Below are 18,382 nucleotides of genomic sequence, written 5' to 3'. Positions count from 1 at the left end.
AGTTTGTGTGTTTTTTATATTTTGTTTCTCAAAATATAAGCCCATTTTTGGGAGAAAGACAAGATATAAGTGCAATAAATAAACAAACAAATAAATAAGCCAATAGTTGCTGTGTCTGTAAGATTTTTTCCAAAGCCTTCTTGTATGTCAGAAGACAATGGTACTGCTAGAAGCATGGTGTTTTTACACACACACACACACACACACACACACACGAGCTATTTCCATTCCCTGTAAAATGTCAATAAAGAGCAATATCCTTGTGTAGATTGTTACTACTGTGCACAAATCCATAATGCTATTTACTGTGTGTCATCTGCTGATCATTTATTTATGAAATAGTTGGGGTTGGAGGTCAATTTATTGCTGTAAATGTTTTTGCATCTATATGAGTTATGCAGTATAACAGGAAACAGCTGGCACCATTAGCCTGGTTTTCTGAATCACTAGTTTGTGTCCTATGTGACTAAGAAACAGGGCTAAAATAAGAGCAAAAATATGGCTCAGCTAAGATGAGATATTTTAATTATCTTTTTTAATTAATATTTTAAATATCTTTTATTTCTAATCATTTGTCTTGTACACAAGATTGTGCCCTTTTCTCCATTATCACTAACAGATAAACCCATTATCAGTACTATCATTTGTAGTGAAAAAGGCTATCTATGTGATACAAACATATGATAGTACAATCAAAAAGTTACACCACTTTGGATTTTTTTTAACATAGCGCCCAAACAGACAGGCCAAAATAAAGCTGCTTCAGGTCACTTTGGAGGTATGCTGTTTAAATGATGCATGCATGTGTTCTAAGAGGCCAGAAGCTGCGCCAAAGCCATGCTCCACTCCTAAGGTCTAGAGTGCAGCTTTGGCGCAGCTTCTGGCTTCTTAAGATGCGTTTGTCATTTAAATAGCATACTTCCAAAGTGACCTGAAGCAGCTTTATTTTGGTCTGTCTCTTTGGGTCCATAGATTATTTACACATCTATAACTGCTATGTTTAAGAACAATAGACAAATGTAGTATTGATTTCCTTGTAGGTTTGCACAGCAATTTTTAATCTCATTTTTATGGCAAATGTCAATTTTATATGTGTATTTTTCTGTTGTGTGTAAAAGAAATGTCATTTCTTTTTCCCCAAAAACTGATAAACCCATCAGTTAGACTGTATATATGCTTCTTACACTTCAAGCATTCTTTGTGCTGATTCAACTTTTCAGTTTAATATGCCCCCAGTGACTGCTTTTACTTCTGAATTGAGCAAAAATGAATATGTATACCTGATATGTCATAGAGCTGAACACAATATTTCCTGCCACTTGTAAAAGATATGCATTTCAGTGTAAGTTGGACACATTTTCTATAAAAGAATGAAATGTTGTAATCTGAGATGTGTGTATACATATATCTATATCCACTAGACCTAATTACTTACAAAGCAATAAAATAGCTGGTGTAATCAGTTCCAAGAACTCAGCCAATTTTAAATAGTGCTTGAATTATTGATAGAAAAATTATAGAAGAGAGAGCTCAGAAAGCAAATATTTTCTCTCCACCTACTGTAGTTGTAGCTAGTGAAGGACAAGGCAGTTGTGTTCACAGCAATGAATGAACAAACCTTGGGTGAAGAATCCTCCTCTGAGAATGGTTTGTGCCAATATGCCCTAAAGATCACAGCTTGCTTTGGCGGGATGGGTAAGACAATTGGTATGTAAGGGAAGTTAGAAGAGTAATAAGATGGGTATTTCAATGAAAGTACTCCTTTTTACATCTTCAGAATCTTCAGTAGATTCTACCAAGCATTTCTCTCTATAACATTATGTGTATGATGTCTTTGTTTCTTTGTGTAATTGTATAATCATCCTTTTGTGCCAATTTAATGCAGTTTAATAAGCCTAGATGAATCTACTAAAATAGTCCAAGAGACAAAAGAGTGTGGATTGGTGAGCTGGATAACTTCTCTGTTCTGAATTATTCTAAGGACTGTAATAATTTTGAAACATGTAGGACTACCAGTCATTAAATATGTGATGGGCTGTGTTTTGTCTACTATCACTCTTGGTGGATCGCCCCCCCCCCCCCCCAACATGGCATTGGAAAAGGCATGTTGAACCAGGAAATGTTCTGCTGTATCACAACCTCAGACTTTGATATGTATCATATGCTTTTTTTCCTGCATTAAGTGCTTAAGGCTGTCATCTGGCATAAATTCACCTGCTTGGAGTAAGACCATAGGGCTTCTGAATACACAGGACTACATATGTATATGTAGGACTGTACTGTCAGAATGTAATCCTGTCTCCAGTTACCTGGGAGTAATCACTGTTAAAGTCAGCAGGACTTCTGAATTGACATACCGTTACAAGGATTGCCCTTTTACCATGCTTTAAAAATGTGCTTTCTATGAGTTTAAATTGTTTTCTCATTGCAAGGGAAAACTGCCTAGCTGGAATGGGCAAAACACAGCCCTCCAGAAGTTGCTGGACTACAAATGCCAACATTACTCATAATTGCCTATAATGGCTAGATCCAACAACATCTGAAGGACTGCATTTTGCCAACTCCAGTTCTCTAATGATATGAGACTGATAAACTATTGCTTTGATGCCAACACTTTAGAACATAAAGGGGATAGAATAAAAATGGGATCTCTCTCTTCCCATCTGTGAACTTGGGTTCATAAAATAATATTTAGGGTTTTTTTATTCAGTCCAGTCCATGAGACAGAAACATGGAAAACTGTCTTGCTTCTGTTGTAAAGTGTGCCCATGCCAAGCGTGGGCTTGCCATCCACGGTTTGAGTTTCCGTGGATGGCAAGACCAAGCTTTGTGAATGGGCACATGTACATGCAGCAACGTGAGCAGGAGTGTGTGCCCATTAAGAGGAACGGGACTACAAGTCCCACATTTTTTACTATCCACGGGGATCTAGAAAAGCTGTAGCCCCCAAAAGTAACTTTTCCAAGCTCTTAGTAAGAGAGAAAACAGAGGACATGAGAGGAGAGGTGTCAGGAGTAACTTCACATGATTTTACTGAATATGCTTCTCCATGAAAAGTGAGTTGAATTAGATGTTCCTCAAAGGGCCTTCTAATTCTGCAGCCCCGATCCAACTGTTAGAAGGGACCTAGACATATCGAATCAATAGAACTTATGTAAGTGTTGATTTGCCACAATTCCTCTTGATTCAGTGTTACTTTGAATAAATAATTGGATCTGGTCCTGTGGTTCTGTGTATGGAGACACAGTGCCCTTATAGAAGAACATAAAATTACTTTTGAGGAGACATCCTATTCCAAGAATCCCCCAAGTAGCATGAGTAAGTGGGCTGAGGGTTCTGACAGTTATAGTATAGAACAATAATATTTCTGAGCTCCTGCTCTAGAGAAATTTCTAACACTATTGAGCTTTGTTCAGTGACTGCTGCCTTATGGAGGGTACTTTACATCAAACAACACCACTCTCCTGTGTATTTGAAAGTACCAGTGTACCATGCTGCTGATGGTAGAAACATTTCCCTCACTCTCATGCATTCAGATTTTGAGGGAAAGGACTCTCCATGCATGCTCATGTAGACCTCCTCCATGTGGGAATGAATTCTCAACCAATCAATGCCCCTCTTCCTTAAGTGGAAGAAATCTATGTGTGTACGTGCATATGCATGGAGAGCCTTCCCCATGCAATCCAAAACTGTGGATGACTTGCAGACTGTTCTGCCATAGGTTGCAGTGGCCAGCACAGCTAGGCATCCTTCCTGTATTTTTGTGTTTTTATGTGAACCATTCTGATATGATGTAAAGACTAAGTATTATAAAGTGCAGATCTGTCACCCACATGAACCATGAGCAGTAGGCAGCATTAATGTTGAAAGAGTTTAATGTGGGGGATTTATTAGTGAATCAGGTCACAAAAATGGGAGAGTGAGGGTTCCATTCACACTGATGGTAATTTGCTCCACTTCATGTGCTTCTGTGACTTCTGCTGCTTTTGAATGTACCATTGATTATTAACTTTGCTCTTGCCCAAGAAAAAGAAACCCATTAGTTTATTAGATTAGTAAATCATTCTGAATGGATTAATGTAGACACCTGTTGTAAAATAATGGGTGAAGATGGGAGTAACAGTTGGGATTTTTGTGTACCTTCTGTTTAATGAGACTGGAAGGAAGGAAGGAAGGAAGGAAGGAAGGAAGGAAGGAAAAAGCAGAATTGGGAAAAATATTTCTTTGTAAGGCAACAGATACTTCCTCATGTGACCACAGAGATTCTAGAAATTATAACTGTCAGAGACATTTGCTTATGATAGAACAACTGAGCAAAATATAAGAAAAATGGAAAAGAGTTAGCCTTCCTTATATGTAAAGGAAATGTTAGCTTAAATGTACAGATGGATGTGAGGGGCTTACGATGGTTCATTTTCCTAATAAGATTTCTACTACTGCACCAAGGCTTTTGTTTTCCAAAGCTAATCCTCTTACGTACCTCAGATATGTCCTCTCTCTTGCCTAGGATATTAAGCCGATTGTGCCATACTCTATATGCTTTCACTTCACGTTTTTATCCACATTGTAGGAAGGCATTACTGGTTCCAATAAGTGTTTGAAGACAGTCACCTGACTGAGCGTGCTTGTCATAATCTCTTGGAAGATCTCCTGCTAAAAATACTTCTTCCTTAATCTCCTTTAGTGGACAAGAAAGTAAAGTAAGGATGCATGAGGACAGCATGACAGACAGACAGCTGCACAAGTGTTATGTTATATACACATGCTTGGGGTCTCTCACATACTCACACTCTCTGAGTGACTTCCTTAGCTGCTTGCTTCCCAGGTGCCATAGTCATGCCATCTTTTCCCATTCTCAACAGTTTGGGAAAGCTCTGTGGATCAGGGAAAAGCAAACGGTTGGTTTCTGAACGGATCAAGTACAAAAACTCTGTCAAAAGGATGTCAGTTATAGAAGACGGTGATATTGCTGAGGTCTTGTACCTTGTACCTAAGCAGTCTGTCATGAAGCAGCTGCCGTACCTCAATCCAGATGACTACTATTTGAGCGAATGGTTATTTAATGGTCCAGAAGATTTGGGTGAGTAAGATAACTTTGATCTAGTGTAGATTTGACCATACGTGAGCTACTTTTGTTGCTGGCTTAAAATAGTGATGGATGTGGAGTATTTTTGCTAAAAGGAATAAAAAGGTATAGAAAGCCTAAACTGGTGAATGGTCTCCAAATTGAGTTGCTTTACATTTGACGGCACTACTCTGGGACTTTAAAAAAAATATTGAGAAGAAATATGGATTAAGCTCAACAGGTAGGATATTTCTGAGTTCTCAGGATAGTGTTTTGCTAGATAATAAGGTGGCTTGAGTTGGTACATTTCCCTTTACCCTGCTCATGGTTATAAGTTTAGGGAGAACAGAATTAGAACAGGCATGCCAAGAAGTGGCATTCTTAAACTGGTCTCTCTTAAGTTGTACTGTACTATTTACTGTATTGTTTGACCCAAACATACAGTATTTTCATTAGAAGGTTCTGTTCCCATTAGGCTCCAGGTCCAAGCAGAAAGCATCCTTCTGGATGTTATATTAGCCTATTGTAAGGATGGTTTGAAAATAAAACCCTGCCCATATGACATTCTCCTACATTTAGATCTTTAAGACATCTGTAGAAGAACTTTGTAAATATTTATTTATTTATCTGTCTATCTATCTATCTGAAGATTTCTGGGCATTTTACAATAAAATAAAACAATAAATAACTACAGAAATTTTAAAAGATTAAAAATATATGAAATGGCCTGATTTTGTAAACTCTTCAAAAATTAACTGATGGTGTTGCTCCTTCCCAAGCCTCTCAGAAAAAGACAAAGACAAATGGAAAAGGTGTGACAGTTTTTAGCATGAAAATGGTGGCATATACAGTGGGCCCTTGGTATCTTCTGGGGTTTGGTTCCAGGACTCTCCATGGATATCAAAATCCGTGGATGCTCAAATCCCATTAAATACAGTGGTGTAGTAAATGGTGTCCATTATATAAAATGGAAAAAACAAGGTTTGCTTTTTGGAATTTATATTTTTGGAATATTTTTCAAGCCTTGGAATTTGAATCCATGGATAAAGGATGTGGAGGGCTGATTGTACAAGAATCAAGATGTTTACTAACTAAATAGCACAAACTTTTCTTCCTCTCACATTCATTAAAACATAAATAGCAATAGCAATTTCTATACTACTTAATAGTGAACTCAGCAGTTTCTAAGCGATTTACAATCTGTAAGCCTCATGTTCCCCAGAAGTTCTTGAGTTGTGGTCTAGAGAGCCAAACTTTTCAATGGTTGAGAGTGATTTCCCTCCCACTACAGTGGTTTTTTAAATTTTTTTCCATGTTTGCCACTGCTGTTATAAAGGAGGTGGTGAGATATTCTGCAAATGATTTTTTAGTATTCTGTGAATAGTGGCAATTAGCTGTCACATTCATGTTACTCGGTGTCTTCCATTGCAAGATATGAAAAGGTTGTACAATGCTGTCATTATCTATTTTGCAAATAATACAACAAATTCAAAAGCAGAACTGCGCAAAATCATGAACATGGAGTGCATCTAGTTAATGTTCAGCCTATTGCAGATTTCCAGTATCTCCACAGAAAACAGTCTTGGTTTGGTTAGAAGTAATTTTAAAAAATAAACAGGGCAATCGGTTCTTGTTTCACTGATGTGTCTTTGTGCAGTATTAATATTACAGGACACATTTCCGGCCAAATTGGGCACTTCTGAATACTGCTGATTTTAATGGGTGAAAGTTGTTAACCTTTTAGCCATGTTGGCTGGAGGATTCTAGGAACTGTAGTCCAAAAGTTAACTTCTTTCAAGGTCTGTTCATAACTCTCTCGTTGACATGGTCTTTTAAATGCAAATATTTTTCTTTATTGTTTCTTTGGGCAAAATCTAGTTCCTTTGCTTTGTGCATGAGGAAAGATGCATCCACTTGCTTACAGTGGAAAGAGCTTACATCCCTTTACTTATCTTAAGGTATATGGGATTCTCCCTGGACACCCACAGACTTTGGGTGAGCCATTGTAGGTGGGAGATGCTGCTTGAATGGGGAGCTTTAAAATGCCACCTCCCTCATTTGCAAAAATGGAAGAAACGCTTGTTGCGATCTGAATCCCAGCTATTGTTTTTGTTTTATCAATTGAATTTATTTATTTGACTGCTTTGATACTTATGACTGCTGCCTTTAGAATTAAGCCTGTTAAGTAGAGGCCTCTGGATCTAAGGCTTTTGCATTATGATATAGGCATTTAGAGGACTTTGCTTAATGAGGGTTGTTGATTGATGTTGCTGCTTCTGTTCCTCCTCCTCCTACTAAGTACTTGATATATATCCACTTGTGTGAATCTGGTTTTTAAATGGAATATAATCATTTTATTTCCAAAATACTGGTGAGACTGAAATCTTCAAATCAATTTATCAAGCCCAGTTTGAGGCTTTAGCTGCCAGCCCTGCTTCTCCTGCAGCCGTGTGGCTTCAGTATGCTGTCTCAATTTTTTTATTAAAAAAAAAAAGATACCTTTATGTATATGTTAAGGATTGTTTTGTTTTTTGAGACTTGGAGAGTGGCAGGTGAATCACTGAGGGCATTTTTTTTTAATTTGCAATTTCTCCTTCAAGTATTTTAGCTTGAGGTTTTGTTCTGTGATGTTTTGTAGCTTCTGAGCAAACTCTGTCACTCCCAGTGTTGTTCTGCAATTCCCAACATCCCTCACCATTGCCTGTGCTACCTAGGTTCATGTGAGCTTCAGTCTAATCAGGGACGTAGCCAAGGGGGGGGGGTTCTTGGGGTCTGCCCCCCCCCTTCCATTAGAAAAATAAATGGTGTGTGCTGCTGCGCTGCCGCACCCAAGCCCCATTATAATGGTGGCACTTAGTCTGGACCCCCCCCTTCCTGAAATCCTAGCTATGTCTCTGGTCTAATAATATGTGAATGGTCACACTTCATACACTTCATGTGTCCACGCTTTAAAGCAGCCTCTGTCCTTAAAGAATAAAAGAGAAATCACTGCTCTCTACAAATGTGGGGCTTAAATACACTAAAGGCACCAGATCCCACCTAATTTTTGAAGCTAAGCAGGATCAGGTCTGGTTAATACTTGGATGGGATACTGCCAACAAATACCAGGTACTGTAAGCAATATTTTAGAGGAAGGAACTGGCAAAGCCACCTCTGAGTATTCCTTGCCTTAGAAAACCCTATGAAATTCATGGGGTTGCCATAAGATAGATAAGATAAGATGGGTGACTTGAAAGCACATTCATACTCAACTGTGACCTCCTTTCTTGTGCTCTGTAGGTAGAGTATTAATGCCTTTGATTTTTGTTTCGCTAAATGCTCAATAAAAAAAGTACTGTATATGCTCAAATTATGTGTAGCACTGCTCTGGAAATCTACTTGTCCTTCTGGAGCAATCCTTTCCTTCCCCCTTGCTAAAATGGAGCAGATATTTTCTTCTTCTGCATAGCCATTTGATAAGACTTTCCAACAGAGTACTGTAGTTCCAAACTTTTTGAAAAATACAGCCCATGGGGAGAAGACTGGCAGGATGCAGATCTAATTTGCTGTTCTTCATTGTTTCAGTAGGAGAGGTTTTGTCAGGATTTTATGAATACTTGGTAAACAGTTAATTGTTGTACTCCGTTAATTAGAAGTTGGCAACTAAAAACATTAACTGAAACTTTTTACTGTAGCTGGAAATTAAAATGATTTTTATTATGTGAAATTTAGGCCTCTTTGCTTATAAAACCTCTCTTTCTCATTTACATCTCATGTACCACTGTGTCCCTTTTAAACCATCACTTTTATTATTTCCCACTCCCTAGGCAGCTCCGTTACCCTCATTCCACCCACCTAAAAGTTTAATCTTCTGTTCCCCATCTTTTTACATTTTCTTTTATTTCTTTTTATCAATAGGAATCTCTGTGTGAGTAGCTCCACCTGCCAAAATGGCTGCTTACTCCCCTCACAAGCACTTTCACTTATTTTTTTATCTTACGTAACTGGTCCTTCCCTTTTCATGTAATGTACTATGGCAGTTTCATGTGACTATTTGATGACAGCAGCGCATCCAATAATGAGAAAGGCTTTCAGAGGTGGTAATTTATTTTCAATTGGCTTTAGCTAGATAATGCAAAAGCTGGCTGTTGGTTATGATTAAGTGTATACAACTGTCTGGATTAATAATTATAAGATTCAGACCTGAACTTCAGCCAGCTTCACTAACAAATATCAACATGACGTGAATCCAAATTTAGTCATGACTGACTTAAGGTCCATTGATTTCAGTTTGTCTATTCTAGATATGGTCAGGTCTGTTTTCAGTCCATAATAAAGTTGCCTACATTTTGCAACTGGGCATAGCGGAGCACTGTATTGGCATAGCATCCCGCATCACAGCTTTCAGCAATGTAGTTATGTCTGGTTTGCTGAAATACTGAGATTCAGTGTTTTAATGTTCGGATGTGTCGTAGTAAATTGGGTGGGAATTGTGTAGTCCTCCAGATGTTGCTGGACTATAATTCCCATTGTCAGCAGTGATGGGGGATGCTGAGTACTGCAGTTCGACAATGTCTGGAGAGCTACTAATAAAATGTAAGTTATTTTACTCAGCTATGCAAAATTAGTTGACTCACCACTGTTTTAATATTGACATTAAAATATACTTTCTCTGAGAGAAGTAATGGTTTTGTAAAATAAACAGTGAGGCTGTCATAAGACCATCATTGGCCTGGACCCAGCAGAATAATGCAAGCCTCCCATTTGTGGTTCAGTGACATGTTGACCCAGAGTTAAAGGGAAGCATAGTTTTTGGATGATAGTATTCCCAGTGTTGCTGATGGAGTGCATATTTTTAATAGACTCAGAGTTTTGCTGAGCCATGTGAAGCTCAGGCTTTGTTCCGATTAGGACAGCAGCAACTGGACAGGATTTCAAATACTGTGTATCACCATTATTTTCTTTGAAATCCCCCGATTTTACAACAGATACCAAAAACAATAGACAATGATACCAGCAAGAGAGAAAGACAAAACATATGCAATATGACCAGACCCTTGGCTCCCTCCTGAAATTCCAGGTCCTGATAATTTGCACCAATTCCCATCTGCTTCTTCAGTCATTCATGGTCAACAGGTGTGGTGGCTGTAGGAGGAAGGAGATATAGCACTGTGAAGGAGCTAAAGCATTGGAGAAATAGGTTGCTCAAAGCTGCCAGATTTGGTCAGCCTTCCTTTGATGTGTGGTCCAGGAACAGATGGAGCCGCCAGTGTAGTTTAACACCAGGATTATGACCTGATTCTCTCTCGGTGTGTGTTGTTGCTCTTAGGTCACCCCATGAGTTTCTACTGAATGGCCTCCAGAACTTTAATCTCCCAAGCCTGAGTCCCATACCATCACACTGATGTTCTGAATTGTGAAAAAAAGAGAGTGCATTTCTGCTTCTTTGTGCATGTATGGACATTGCAAAGAAATGCACCAGACTGCTCAGTCTTCCTACCCACAATATCTTGAAACAATCCCAAGGGGGAGGGGGGATTCCTCAGGTGTAATCTTCTTTTCTGTAACTCATGCTGCCTCCTCCTGTTACAAGTTCTAAGCCAATAGCAGTCCATTGGTAATGATAGGTGTGTGTGCTCTTGGCCTGACCTGCAGACAAAGGCGCACCTTAGCAGTGACCTCTGATCTTGTCACATCTCATAAGATAACTGCACTGGAGCTTAGGCTTTGGCTGGGAAGGAAGAAAGGCAAATGAAAGTTCACGTGATATTCCCTAGTGATTGATTTTGCAGTGCATTTATTGTGAGTGGCTGAAAAATAAATTTGCTGTCCTCTGGAGTCTGGTTTCTATATATTCTGCTTGATAAATCGAGAGATAAAATTGTGAGAAATATAAACTGACCATCTTTAAAGGAGGAAAGCCTTGCACATAGCTCTCTCTTCTCTTTCTCTTTCTGTATATATATATATGTGTGTGTGTGTAGGCAAGGCAGCCTTTGTTTATTTAGTAATTTTTCACAGGTGTCAGTCTTATAGTCACAATGTAAACATGCAGGCCTCTTGCTGTGATACTGAAGCAACTAATTCTGCTATCACTAGGACTAAACTAGAAATCCTCCCTCAACTTCTTAGCCCATTGTCATGTGGCCAAGTGGCCATGGAACAGTTTTTCAGGGGAAAATTTTGAGAGTGCATTTGCATCCTGCTGGACCCCCCCCCCCCCCCCCCGATAGCCTTCAACAGTCATTCTTCTCCTTCCTCACAGGGGTGGATGCTACAGGTTGAGACCCACAGACATTGAGTCTCAGTCACTAGAAAAGTTGACCCTACTCTGCAATTTTCTGCAAGATTTCAGTCCCTCTCTTGTTCACCTCCTCCCACTGCAGAAACCCTTGAGAATTTTTTACTCAGTGATTCCAGCAAGTTGTTTATACCTGTTATATTTAGAGGCAGTGTGGTGTAGTGGTATGAGCATTGGACTAGTTCTGGAGACCAGGGTTCAAATCCCTGCTCAGTCATGGAAAATCTGCTAGGTGACCTTGAGCAAGTCCACTCTCTCAGCCTCAGAGGAAGGCAGTGGAAAACCCGCTCAGAACAAATCTTGGCCATAAAACCCTGTGATAGGATTATTTTAAGGTTGCCATAAGAAAGAACTGATTTGAAGGCACATAATGACAACAACAAACTTGTGCATTCCACATGATACCTACAGCACAATCTTAAACTATCTTCCCTTGGAAATAGGTCCCACCATGTTCAGTAGTCCCACCATTTTCAGTAGTAGTAGTATAAATGGTCTGATGTGTGGCTGGAACTACCATTTTGGGCTAAATGCATAGGAGCAAATTCACTTAAATTAAGTTGGCATTATTCTTGGGAAAACATGTTTAGTATTGCCCTGTTAGTGAAATCCAAGGTTAATGGGATAGTCCTAAATAAGTTTTCTTCAAAATAAATCTCACTGAATTTAATGGAATTTACAACAATATTTAAAGCAAAATTTTATATTCAGTGGGTTTCTGTCTGCCTGGTATGGGCAATTCTGACTTATTGCCTACAATCCCATCAGCCCTAGTTAGCATAGTTAGTAGTGAGGGACAAGATAGGTCTAGAACTAAAGATTACCCAAACATTAGTTTTTATACCATGTGAGTGAACCGATAGCAGTCTTAGAAGTTAATGCATAGGAGAGCTCACAGAAATGCAGTTGCATTTGAAGATTAATAAATATTTAATTTCCTCGCTACAGTTGGTTCCTGCTATCTGCTTTGCAGATGCATGATGAAACAGATGCCTATATCTAGTTTGAATATACTTAACGTATCCACGATATATATTTTAGCCCATAATGTGAGAAGTTGTCTAAATTCTACTGTGAATATGCTTGGTTTCCTAGTACAGAAATGCTTGGAAGGAAAGAGAGAATAGAGAGGAAAACAAAGCCATGCTGTTTCACTTCCAGCACCCATCAGAAGTGGACATTTAGAAAATGTCACACTTACAAGGTCTAGCAGGTCTAAATAGAGCCAGATGAATAGTCTAAAACTGTTTGCCACCCCCAAATTGGGAAAGCAGTGACCTTTGAATGACATTTGTCTTTTAAACTAACATCTTTTAGACCTGGAGCTAGAAAAAATGAGATTTTTTTTGCATGCAATATCTGATTAATAAGATTGTCCATTGATACCATGACATCAATGTAGCTCTAAGCATTATGACTGGTTCATCTTACCCTGCTTTTTAAAAAAGATGTCACGGCAGATCTGTTCAATTTGGCCTTTACAGTGGATTTTCATAGAATTATTATTTTAATGCTTTTCATTTTCTTTGTATGTTCCTTGCTACAGTGCCATCCATGTATGATGTCAGGCTATCATAGATGAGGTATTCTGCTAGCTCAAAGTAAGGTGTGTACAGAGAGGATAATTCAAACGAGTAAGGCCAGCAGCAAATAACAAACCAAGTCACATGTATGAAATACACACAGGTCAGCCTTAACCATACATGTTATCTTTGTAGCTCTCCTCATTGCCTATATGCCCCCCTCCCAAGACCCTCAAATTGTTCATACCACCTTTAGCTCCATCAGCAGCCTGCATCTGTAGATACTTTGTTAGTACAATCTTGCATGTGTGCTTGCTTGCTTGATTTATTTACGTGTTTTTATTCTACCCTAAATTCATGGATCTTAAGGTACAATACAATCAATTTAAACAGTTAATGTAGAACAATAGGAATAATTTGTACAGACTAAAACATATGAAAGAATTTAACAAGTTAAAACAGGACAGTTTTAAACAGTTAAGAGCATTTGTTTTCCGTTGGTCCAGAGGGTAGAACCAGGTCTAATGGCTTTAAGTTATAAGAGGGTAGATTTTGATTGAACATTAGAAGATACCTCTTGACAATAAAAGCAGATTGGCAATAGAACCAATTGACTAGAAAGGTGGTTGGGTCTCTTTCTCTGTACATCTTCAGAACGAGTCCTGACAGTTATCTGTTGGGGATGCTTTAGCTGTACTGAGCAGGGGGTTTGTTGGCCCATGGGGTCCTTTCAAGATTTGTGGTTCTGTGATTCTATATGTGCAGATTTGGTTAAAACTGATTAAGCTCCAGTGGTTCTCAGCCTTTGGTCCTCCATCCGGTATAGACTTCATTTCCCAGAAACATTAGCCAGCATGGCCCATGGTGAGGGATTCTGGGAGATGGTGTCTAAAACATCTAGAGAATCAAAGACTGAGTACTCCTGCTCCAAAGGGATTAGTGAAAAGCCACTTTCTCTGGTTCTTTGGGGCTAATTATAAATGAACATTGTAATCACAATAAAAATTGAAGTCCAAAAAGTCCAAAATGTGAGTCCCACCAACTGGCCAAACCAAACCAAATTCTTAGGGGCTACACCATTTATAAGAATAAGAATACATCTTGATTATGCTCATAGATCAGCACAAGGGGTTACACCATTTTAAAAAATCTGGTGCTGGAATGACACAAGTGTTGGCTTCAATTGGATCCCAAAGAGGAGGACATTTAGCTAGGTCTCCTATTTAGCACTTTTAATAGAGAACAGCAATTTGGCTGATTCCAGGGTGATGCCAGAGCCTGGCAAAATTAGTGTTTTGAATTGCATGCTGGCTGGGGCATTCTGGGACTTGTGGTTAACAAATGGTATACACACAACTTTTTCAATGTTACATTTGTTTGGGGCCAAAATAAAGCAACTGAATGTTGTGTATTTTTTAAATATGATGATGTTTAAATTTCCTTTGTTGCTTTTATCACTTTAAATTAAAGAGTAGAGGTTCATTGTAACTATTACTATGGCTAATGATTAAGGCAAGTGTTATATGCCAGTGTTCACAAGAGCAAAAGAAACAAATAATTCCATAATGACTGGATGAGGTGAAATTAAGTACATTATTGCTCAGTGAATCATGTTATTAAATGTGGCAGCTTACCTATCAGAGCTTGTAAAGGCTAGATACTGCCAGGTCCTTTAAACTCTCTCCTTAACCTTTTCAGATTTTGAGCTCAAATTAGAATCTCTTGTGCAAAATACTTTGCAGAAACATTTAAGACTCAAACCATACAGTCCCTAAAAGTTGGTGTTCCAGAATTAATTCTGTGAAGAGAGCCAGCCTTAGATTTCTCCTTGTCACATAATCAAGGATCACATTCTGAAGCTGTAGCAGCTTCAAATAGTTGTAACAAAGATTTGTCCTTAAAAAAAGTTTTCTTTTCTTCCATGTCAATGGTAATATAGTCATAACTCCATTTCAGTGGGATATAAACAATTTGCAGAATGTGGGGAAGAAATTATGTAGGAGCAACTCCCAGACAAAGGTAGGAAGTCAATGTGAAGTCGAACGATTTCATGGCCAGCACCCATTGTTTTTTGTGGGTTTTCCAGGCTATGTGGCCATGTTCTAGAAGAGTGTATTCCTGATGTTTCGCCAGCATCTGTGGCTGGCATCTGAAGAAAACCCACAAAAAAGTAGGAAGTCAAGCTCCTGGTTTTTATACCAGGTGTGGTCAGTTCAGATGATTCAGACTATGCTTATTACAGTGGGCAAAACAACACATCCCTGATTCCTCAGAGCCTGAAGAGGGCTCTGGAGCCCATTGGTATGCTGTGTAAGTATCTGAACACCCCCTAATATATTTATCAACAGTTTGATACAACATTAAGAGGCCAGCACAAGCGGATGCCGTTGCGATCACATGCATAGCACCAAAGTAGGTAGTGTGAGTGACATCTATACCCAGCCTTGTGGAAAGGTGTGGGGACGATGGGGATGGAGCAGCTTGCTAGAAAGAGCACTGCCACACACCCCCTTACTCTGCATTTCTGACAGAAACTGAAAGCCAAAAGATGAGTTCTGCCAGGTCAAAAAGAATGAAACCCCGTTTTCATCTCTTGTGTATTCTAAACACCCCTTTCCTGCCATCTCAGCCCTGTGGACTCCAGATCTTATTTAGAAGTTGTAAAGACCATGAAGCATCAATGATCAACATCAAACTGCTCTCCTTTCCCCAAAGTAATTAAAGATAGATTGCAGCTGCTGGTGGAGGCTCTACAACACATTTAGGGTAACAGTGGCTTGGAGATATCTCATCCACCATGAGTTGAGGTCGACTTGAGGGCAGCTAACAACACAAAGCACACAAGAACCATACAATCATAGAATTGTAGAGTTGGAAGAGACCACAAGCGCCATCCAGTCCAACCCCCTGCTGTGCAGGAACTCTCAATCAGAGCATCCCTGACAGATGGCCATCCAGCCTCTGTTTAAAGACCTCCAAGGAAGGAGACTCCACTACACTCCGAGGGAGTGTGTTCCACTGTTAATAAACAGCCCTTACTGTCAGGAAGTTCCTCCTAATGTTGTGGTGGAATCTCTTTTCCTGGAGCTTGCATCCATTGCTCCGGTCCTCTGGAGCAGCAGAAAACAAGCTTGCTCCCTCCTCAATATGACATCCCTTCAAATATTCAAAAAGGGCTATCATATCACCTCTTAACCGCCTGTCAGCAGGTACTGTCAGCAAGAGTGGGTCTTTTGAGGCCCATAACATTTGTCGGATATTAGGAATCTTTTGGGTGATAAATTCTAGAATTTCCCAGTCAGCATGGTCATGGGAGCTATAGTCCAATAAAGTAACCTTTGCAAACTGTGCATTTGATCCACTGCTAGGTGATGATGCCAGGGTGACATTTCATTAGTTATTTAAATGGTATTTTGTGCCACCTATAAGCAGTGCTGCACACAGATGTTGTGGTTTTTTTTTCCTGAAGCAGAAAGGAAAAGTATGTAAGTAAAATGTGCAGCTACATATTTCTGAGAAAATGGAGCCATATTTCCTGGACAAGTGTTTAAAGATATGTGTGTACATGCCCTTTTCCTTTGCACACTTCAGGAGCATTTGCTGTATAAAATGCCAGTGTAACTGAACAACAGTTATAATGCATTGCCCTTTCCAAGTGATAAAATGTACCCAAGCAGAAATGTTTAGTTTATATAACAAAGGTCAAAGCTAAATCTGATATGGGATGGCCACAGCTGTATCTCATGACTTCATGTTTATTTATTTATTTATTTATTTATTTTGCAAAAAGCAGTGCAGAGGGAGAGACCCCAATTTGGGCTGTGTTTCCATTGTTCCTCCTCCTCACCTAGTATCAGCTCAAAATGGGGGGAAGGGTTTATGTTAAATTAACATGTACAGCAACCTTGATTCATACCCTTCCCCTGCTCCATGCAACTGCTTTTTGCATGCACAAAAGGTGGAGATTCAATCACAGGGCTTTAACATCAACTTTAATATGTTTCTGCTTGTGTAATGTTTTATCATGGAGTAAAATAAACATGATTCTTAAACTCTGCAATCTAATTTTCAGGTTTGTGTGCAGGAGTTACCAGTGCAACCCTAGTCATGTCTACTCAAAAGTAAGAACCAATGAGTTAGGCCTTACTTCCAAGCAAGTGGGAATAGGATTGTGGCCCAGTTTGATCTTTTCTCTAGCTGGTAGCTAGGCAGAGAGATTGGAACTGGGAAAGAGATGAAATGCAACAGCGTTAATCCTTAGCACATGTGAAAAATGGGACTTGGCCACCCAAATGCCCCTGTCAACAGCAGTTGCCTTTCCATGTCAGCAGCTCTTGAAGTGGAAATTAATGCTACTGAGAAACACTTTTTGAATGAGATCATAGCAAATAAAGAGTTACCTCATTTTGTGTGCAACCAGAGATCAGAAGTAACTAGTAGCACATACCATAAATAGTTGTAATTACTTTGTCCCCCCCCCCCCCGATCTTTTTATATTATATTTATATGGCACCATTTTAAATCCCATGGTACCTGGGATTTGTAGTTTTGTGGGGTACCAGCACTCCTTGGCAGAGAAGGTTCATTTATATAACAATGGCGGTGCTCATGTACGCCGCCCGCACGTACTAGGGTTAGGGACCATGTAGTTGCCGCGTGGTCCCTAACCCTAGAATTGGCGCCAGTATGCCGCTTGTTGACAGTATGTACTACGCCCCAGTTACTTTTGATAAACAAGAAATAAATAGTTACTTGAAAATAGTAACTATAATGGTGTCTTTCTACTTGGGTGCTAGAAACTTTAACTAATTATTTTTTTAAAAGTTAATTCCAAATGAAGGGCAGATTATGTGTATCCTCCAAGGCCCAAAATGCAGAAGATATACAATAGAATAGCTAGAGCAGAATTGTTGTTGTGTGCCTTCAACTTGTTTCTGAATTGAGGCAACCTTAAGGTGAACCTATCATGAGAGTTCATAACAAGCTTAGTTCAGAGAGTATTTGCCTTTGCCTTCCTCTGAAGCTGAGAGAATGTGACTTGCCCAAGGTCACCATGGTTGAGGGGAATTTGAACCCTGATATCCAGAATCACCACAGACCTACTCATTTATAGTGATAACCCACGGGTGTCTATATTCCTTGCTTTTCTCTTCTATTTTAGTACAGTCAGGAGAAACAGTTATGAAGTTTTCACTTTCATTGCAGAATAAACACATTTAATCAATTATCAAATCCCAGAGAAAATTACTTTGGTGCTAATTACATTTAGTTGAATGCATCAGTTTCAAATCACATTTACAAGGCTAGTTTAGCAATACTTAATCACAGACAAAAGCTGGGTACAAGACGAAAGTGTAGTTAATTCAAAATAGAAACACAAAAATCCAATTGCTTCCTCATAAATAATGGAGGTGTGTGAGAGAGGAACATGTGAGTCCAAGCCTTATATAAGTTTACTGTTACTTTCAACCCAGGCCAGTATATAAGGATAAATGTGTGTGTGTGTGCTTTAAA

General features: G+C 39.1%; 1 protein-coding gene across 25 annotated transcripts in view; it reads left to right on the top strand.

The window, feature by feature from the left end:
- ABLIM1 (actin binding LIM protein 1) overlaps nucleotides 1-18,382 on the top strand; it is a 295,489-nt gene that overhangs the window by 95,745 nt on the left and 181,362 nt on the right. For 11 of the 25 annotated variants that reach the window (XM_089509972.1, XM_089509979.1, XM_089509957.1 and 8 more), the window contains exon 1: nucleotides 4,767-5,080. The exons of 2 other annotated variants lie outside the window; for them this stretch is intronic. In XM_089509972.1, coding sequence (XP_089366098.1) covers nucleotides 4,837-5,080 — 244 coding nt within the window. In that variant the 5' untranslated portion in view covers nucleotides 4,767-4,836. Of the gene's footprint in view, nucleotides 1-4,764; nucleotides 5,081-18,382 lie in introns of those variants that run through there. 12 more of the 25 variants (XR_016280053.1, XM_089509978.1, XM_089509960.1 and 9 more) reach the window with 4 other exon arrangements.

The sequence above is a fragment of the Sceloporus occidentalis genome, unplaced genomic scaffold (genome assembly GCF_023333645.1).
Source record: "Sceloporus occidentalis isolate IW3139 unplaced genomic scaffold, rSceOcc1.0.p SCAF_2, whole genome shotgun sequence".
Classification (NCBI taxonomy): domain Eukaryota; kingdom Metazoa; phylum Chordata; class Lepidosauria; order Squamata; family Phrynosomatidae; genus Sceloporus; species Sceloporus occidentalis.
This window is presented reverse-complemented; position numbering and strand designations above follow the sequence as displayed.